General features: G+C 36.8%; 2 protein-coding genes across 2 annotated transcripts in view; one reads left to right on the forward strand and one right to left on the reverse strand.

The window, feature by feature from the left end:
- Positions 1-1620, reverse strand: part of Ppwd1 (peptidylprolyl isomerase domain and WD repeat containing 1) — a 24041-nt gene extending 22421 nt beyond the window's left edge. The window contains exon 1 of the mRNA XM_015482305.2: positions 1127-1620. Coding sequence (XP_015337791.1) covers positions 1127-1322 — 196 coding nt within the window. The 5' untranslated portion in view covers positions 1323-1620. The remainder of the gene's footprint in view (positions 1-1126) is intronic.
- Positions 1424-7222, forward strand: part of Cenpk (centromere protein K) — a 26451-nt gene continuing 20652 nt past the window's right edge. The window contains 3 exon segments of the mRNA XM_015482307.2: positions 1424-1532; positions 3837-3890; positions 6245-6396. Of these exon segments, the coding sequence (XP_015337793.1) occupies positions 6280-6396 (117 nt within the window). The 5' untranslated portion in view covers positions 1424-1532; positions 3837-3890; positions 6245-6279.

The raw sequence follows: 7222 nt of genomic DNA on the forward strand, positions 1-7222 counted from the left end.
ATAAACATTACCTCCGAGTTATGATCAATGTGCTTTAGAAACCTTTAAGACTGGAAAAGTCACAGGCTTCCCAGGAGGTAATATCCAAATGCTAAACATGAAACATAATTTTGCCCAGTAAAAGAAGTAAAAGAAATTATTTCAGGTAAAGACCCTAATGATAATCTAGACCAGCATCCAGAACAGATATAGAATAGTGTCCCATTCTCTAGTGGTGCACAAAGTAAGAGATTGTGAGAGCAAAGTAATGGGAGATGTAGGCGGCAGGAAAGAGAGATCATATCATAAAGGGCCTTATGTATCATGTTAGGGAGTTTGGATTTTGTTTTGAAAATAAAATTCCTGAAAAGTTTTAAGTAGTGTAGAGTGAAAAAAATAAGATTTGACCTTAGACCACATTTCCATTGTATTAAATGTTTAAGGAAACATTTCACAGAAAAACTTGAAGCGCAAGAAAATTTAATCTATCCCTTTCTCCACTATTTCATTTGATTTTAAAAAATTTGTTATTATTCTGTGTTACTGTCAAAATACTCCAGTATATGGCATCTCAAGAGTATGATTTGAAAACCACAGACCTCACATTTTGGATGAAAAAATACTGTGATCCAGAAAGTTTAAGTAACTTTCCCTAGGTTTGAAAATTCATTAATAGAAAACTTAAGGTTGAAATTCTCTTTCCTTACTCTTTATTACTCTATAAACAGGCACCGCTTTCTTCCCTGACCCCCAGCCCCTACCAACAAGACCTAACTAAAGACTTCAGGAGAATCAGTACTCTCACACATTTGCTATTCAGAATTAGAATTCTGACCTTATATAGCTGCTATGGGGATTAAATGAGAGGTGCCAAGTACATAACAAGTTCAGGGAAATGTTAGCTTTATCATCTATCATAAAAAATATCAGAGATCAAATAGTATCCCAAATTATCAAAAAGGGAATACTAAGCCCATATCAGTGTTCTAGGAGGATGTTCAAGTACCGAGTGGCCAGAAATGAGATATTCTGCGGGTACAATACCCCACAATCACACTCCATCCCTCTTAGAATCTTGGTGGAACTCAACCCTCCCACTCAGCAGAGGCAGCATTCCAATTCTCCCTCGGTCTGTCTCTGCAGCTACCTTTCCGCTTTTTAGCCAATGTTGCTTCCACAGGTAATGGCCCAACCCAGCGCTCTTCATTCTCCTCATCGTTTTCTTGGGCCACCGTCACTGCCACTGCCAACTCTCCCGCGCTCAATTCCGTTTTTTCCGGCTCTTCTGGGTCCCGGCGCCTTCTTCTTCTAAGTTGCGAATCGCTCCCACTTTCCGCCGCCATGTTGTGCGAAACGTCAGAAAAAGTGCGACACACAATTCCGGCACCAACTCCAAAGTCTCGGCGCAACCCTCTCGTCAGCGTCCGAGCGAGTTTCGGGATTGGCTGAGGTGGTTAGGAGCAGATCCAATCAGCCAGCAGCGCGCGCATAGAACTCTGCTCCGTAGCTGACGCTAAGCAAAGTTGAGAACCAAAGCCTACGGCTATGTGAAGGTAAGAAATGGGAAAAGATCAAGCCGTAACCACTTAAGTTTGTCTCGGGGCTGGCAGCTCACTGGATTTGGAGCTCCAGCGCAGAAGGCGAGTTCTTTACCGCTCCGGAACTGGAGCTGGTCGTCCAGCTGGGCCTTCAGTCAGCGGTTCTTCAGTGGCGTCAACGCCTGCGCCACCACCCCGCGGGTTAGCAGAAAAAGACGGAGGGGCGGGGTTGCCAGGAACTGATGAACTTTCACTTCTTCTCACACTCAGTGAAGAAGTTGGCGAGTATTAGTAGTTGCTTCCAGGACGGAATGGGTGGGTGGAGGAGAGAACCTGCTACCTAAGTTAACCCTGAGTGGCCCAAGAATGGAGCTGTCACCTGCTTTCTGCCCTGACATGGACATTGACCTCTTAGCGGTCTTTTGAACTTCAGCCTTGCTGGCCTTCTCTTTCTCTTTCTGGCTTGTGCTGGGGACTAAACCCAGGGCTGCCCTATTTATTTATTTAGTAAAACAACAACAGCAGCAACAACAACAACAACAACAACAAAAACGAGCACAATTTAAAATCTACTCTCTTAATCTCTTTGTTTATCCATTAAATACAATCTGTCAAAACGACTTCCCCTTTTCTTCAAAAATGAAAGGAATTTTCACACTTATTTCCAAAGCCTTGTGGTTGCCCATTTCAAATCAGATGAATGTCTTTTTTACTTTTTCTTTCAGGTAGAAACCAAAGGTAGATTTCTTTAAGGAAGGGAACTGCTCATGGTAAGCAGTGTTGAAAAGCTTCTATTAATTTCAAGGACTCCCATTATTTGACCCATCCTATCTCGAAAGATCATTTATTCTCTGCTTTCTCCTCTAATCAGATAACTTTCATTTATGTCTCAAAAATATGCCTTGCCCATTTTTGCCCCCGTCTTATGTTTTTAAACCTTGAAAGCCTCTCCACAGCAATCTGGCCTTTACCTTTCCAGCTTCTCATCTTTCAGAGTCCATTACAATAATAATGAGGGTGAAGATTGTAATGATAATGGTGGAGAGCTGGTTAACATTTATTCGGTGGTTTTATGTACTAATTTCTTTATTCTTCTAGGTAGGTCTATCTAACCTTCACTATCCTGAATTCTGAAAGCATTTGCAGCCTGTGTTGTATAATTTGCCACTTCATGGCACTTCTTTTGGGTGCTGGGATTGAACTCAGGGCCTCATGCATGCTAGGCAAGCACTTTACCCTGAGCTACATCCCCATCCCCACTTCATGGCATTTCTAACTACCTGAAGTTATATCTTGTATTTAATCATTTATGAGAATATAAGCTCCACAAAGAGATTTTTCTCACCTACACAGCTATGGTTACAGTGTCTAACCAATGGTACACATTAAGAGCATTTTGTTAAATAAATGAATACATCTTTGAATTATATGAGCACTTACATTTATTTCATATATATTAATCTTTTCCCCATTAGTGGTACAAATTTAAGTTGGTATGACATAATATTATTCCTAAATACAGTGATGTTCTTCAATAAATTAGGTGTTTTAATCCTAACTGCGGATCCCGAAAAGTTGACTTGTTCTATTCTTAGATAGGTTGAGGGATACAAAATGTGTAAAAAGGATAAAGTTAAACCCTTAATGTGTTTGTGTGTGTGTATTTTTAAAAATAGACAACAAATTCATTTCTCACAATTCTGAAGGCTGGAGGTCTGAAATCAGCATCAGTGTGCCAGTGTTTTCTGGTTTGGGTGAGGGCGGTCTTCCAGGTTGCATCCAACTGACTTTTCCTTGTATCCTTCCAATGCAGAAAGAGCAAACTCATGAATAAATGTTTTTATTTATTTGTATTCTAATACTATGTTTAATTTCTAAGCCCTCTAATTTGTTGAATATCTACCCACTTACATACACACACATGTACACACACAGTTTTGCATTACTTTTGCATACTGATAATGTATTTTAATTATCAGTATTCCACAAAGTGTGGAGAAATCAATTTGCACTTGATTTCTGAGTTAAGGTATATTTTAGACAAATATTTGTATAATATTTGACTTTTTGATTAAATATTTTAAATTGTTAATGACTGGTTTTTTGAGCTTAAATTGTATGTTAAGTAGAGCAGGTAGGGTATTTAGTGTAAACATTTTTGGATATAACAAGTTATTTAAATGATTTCTACGATCTTCGAATACTGATATAGCTCTTTGTATGCTAGCTACAGATCTAAGAGATTTATATACATTTAGTTATTTAATTGTTCATAATAACCCTATGGGGTATGTAATATTTATTATCTTAATTTTACAGATAAGAAACTGAGGCATAGAAAGCTTAAGTGACTTGTCAAAGGTCCCACAGCTTGTAAGTATCAAAACTGGGATTTAAACTTAGAGTCTGGTTGTAGAATTTACCTTTATAGTGTTTTGTTTTTTAAACAAATAATGTTGTAGGCATACTTGTGTAGACTTATACAAACATAACTATCTGTAGGATTATTCCTAGGAACAGAATTTCTGGGTCAAAAGATAAATTCATACCAACACACTGTAGTGCCTGCTGCTTTTCCTTTTGGCTGTCATCTAGAAAGGTTGTGTCATTCCTCATTCCTTGAATGTTATTAGCTCCTGGCTTACTGTCATCGTTTGCTGTACACTATCATATTTCTTAGTGATTTGAATATCCTTATAGATGATATTTCCAGCAACTTGACTCTCTTTCTTGACCTCCTCTCCTCTAGTGATTATAATCTCCAGCTTGTCTTAGTTACTCACTCTCATGGCCATTCTTTGAATTGTCTCTGTCTGTACCTGTGTTGCCTCACTGTGAAGGAAAACACACAGCCCAGTGGCCTTTAACACTTAGCCAGTAATTCTACTATCTTATCCTCACACATTCTCTCATATCTATTTTATACATTTCTTTTCCTTTCCTTATATCTGTAATCCTTTCTCCCCATCCTTATTCACTGCTAGTAACCTTAGTTATGATTTTACTAAGAAACAATTCAGACAGAGCTTCCATAAACTCCTACCAGCATATCTGCTCACCTACCTGCATCTATGCTCTTGATACTCTGCTGACTCTCCCATTAAAATAAATGAATTTTGAGCCAGGTGTATTGCCACACACCTGTAATCCCAGTGATTCAGGAAGCTAAGGCAGGAGGATTGCATGTCAGAGGCCAGCCTCAGCAACTTGGCAAGGCCTTGAGCATCTCAGCAAGGCACTGTCTCAAATTTTAAAAAAGGTTTGAAGTTATAGTTATAGCTGGGCTCAATTCCTAGTACTGCCTTCCCCTCAAAAAGAGTATCATGTACTTTTATCTTTTTTTTAATATTTGTTTTAGTTGTAGGTGGACACAATCACCTTTATTTAATTTTTATGTGGTGCCAAGGATCAAACCTAGTGCCTCACGCGTGCTAGGCAAGCGCTCTACTGCTAAGCCACAACCCCAGCCCCTTGTACTTTTATCTTAAGCTGACTTTCCCTATTCTTTTTTCTGCCTTGCTTTTCTCCATGACACTTGAAATAATTTCATATTCTATACTGTATATTTTTTAATTTATTGTCTGCTTTCCTTAATAGAATTAAGCTCCATGTGGGAGGGACTTTTTTTTTTTTAGTTCATAGTAACTTTGTTCCCTACCAGTTTAAATGGTAATGGTTTTTTTTTTTTTTTTTTTTTTGGTCTTTTAAAAATTTTTAATTGACATGATAATTGTTTATGTTTATAGGGTATGATGTGATATTTCAATACATGTATTGGGGGTGTAGCTCAGTGGCAGAGTCCTTAGCAGTATGAGACCATGAGTTTAACCCTAGCAACCCACTCCCACAAACAAAACTCTTAACTTTAGTACCTGTATACAGTGTACGTATATAATATTAGTACCCTAATTGTAATTGGCATATTCATCACCTCAAACATTATCATCTCTTTGTGTTGGAATGTTCATAATTCTTCTAGCTATTTTGAAATATACAATTAATTGTTATCTGTATACTTATTGTGCTCTGTGCTATAGAACATTAAAAAATATCCCTCTTATGCAACTGTACCCATGTGCCCATTAAACATCCTCTCTCTATCCCCTTCTTACCCTCCCAAACCCTGAAAATCACTATTCTGCTCTACTTCTAGGAAATCAACATTTTTAGTTTCCACATGTAAGCAAGATCATGTGATATTTGTCTTTCTTTATGTGACTTATTTCATATAACATAGTGTCCTTATTCCTGCTTCCATAAATGAGAGAATTTTATTCTTTTTTATTTTATTTTTGTTTTTTGCAGTACTGAGGATTGAATCCAAGGATCATTCTTTTTTATATATGAATAATATTCTGTTGTGAATATGCACTACATTTTCTTCTTCCATTTATCTGTTGGTGGACACCTAGGTTGACTCCATTATCTTCACTACTGTAACTAATGCTGTAGATATCTACTTAAAATACTGATTTTCTATCCTTTGAATATATATTCACTAGTGGAATTGCTGTTCTAGTTCTAGTTTTTTGAGTATTGTTCATACTGTTTTTCATAATGGTTGTACTAATTTATATTCCCTCCAACAGTATTGTATTAGTGTTTCCCTTTTAGTAGGAAGGGTTTTGTCTGTTCAAGTCTATGCTAAATTTTTAGCACTAGATGAGTATTTGTCAGGTAACAAATATTCAAATATTTGTTGAATGAATAAATATATTTTATTTTAGTTTTTCTTATAAGGCTAAGAAAAATCGCAATCCACATGTCAGTGAGTCAGCAAGATCTAGATCCCGATAGTACTACAGATGTGGAAGTTGTTACAGATACTGAAGAAGAACTTATTAAAGAATGTGAAGAAATATGGAAAGACATGGAAGAAGTAAGTTTCAAGAGATAAAGGTGATATATATGTTAATATAAGAGTTAAATCAATTTCAATAACAATTAGACTTTGGAAAGATAGAATTTTGCTAGTTTCTCGGAACTATTATATATGGTAATATTTATATAGTTTTTAGACCTATAAGCATTCATTCAAGAAGCTTTATGTTAGATAAGCTATAGAAAGAGAAAAATTATGACAACTCCTAATCTTAGGTTTATTATCTTGGAATAGCTATACATAATATTGAAGTACAAAACTATACTTAGAAGGAATACTCAACCTAGGCTGAAGGAGTCATGGATAATTTTTATAAGAAGTAATCACTAATTTCATTTCTAAAGGATAGGTAAGACTTGGCCAGTGAAAGTAGGACAGGCATAGAATGCAGAAAGATAAAAATGTATAAAATTTGAAGAGTTAAGAGAACTCTAAGGAGAATATAATGAAAAATGCAAATAAGAACAAAGAAAGATTTGTGGACTGAGACTGGAAAGTTAACTGGGAACAAGAACATGAAGAATTTTGTTGAGTGTGTACTATGGGAAGCCAGGATTATAAACACTGAAGTGACATGATCAGATATGCAGAGTAAGAAAATTATTATGAGGGCTGGGCGTGATGGGTTATGCCTGTAATCCCAATGACTCGGGAGGCTGAGGAAGGAGGATCCTGAGTTCAAAGCCAGCCTCGGCAAAAAGTAAGGCTCTAAGCAACTCAGTGAGACCCTGTCTCTAAATACAAAATACAAAATAGGGCTGGGGACTTGATTAAATGGTTGAGTGCCTCTGAGTTCAATCCCCCCTACCAAAAAAAAAAAAAA

Source organism: Marmota marmota, unplaced genomic scaffold (assembly GCF_001458135.2).
Source record: "Marmota marmota marmota unplaced genomic scaffold, marMar, whole genome shotgun sequence".
Classification (NCBI taxonomy): Eukaryota; Metazoa; Chordata; class Mammalia; order Rodentia; family Sciuridae; genus Marmota; species Marmota marmota.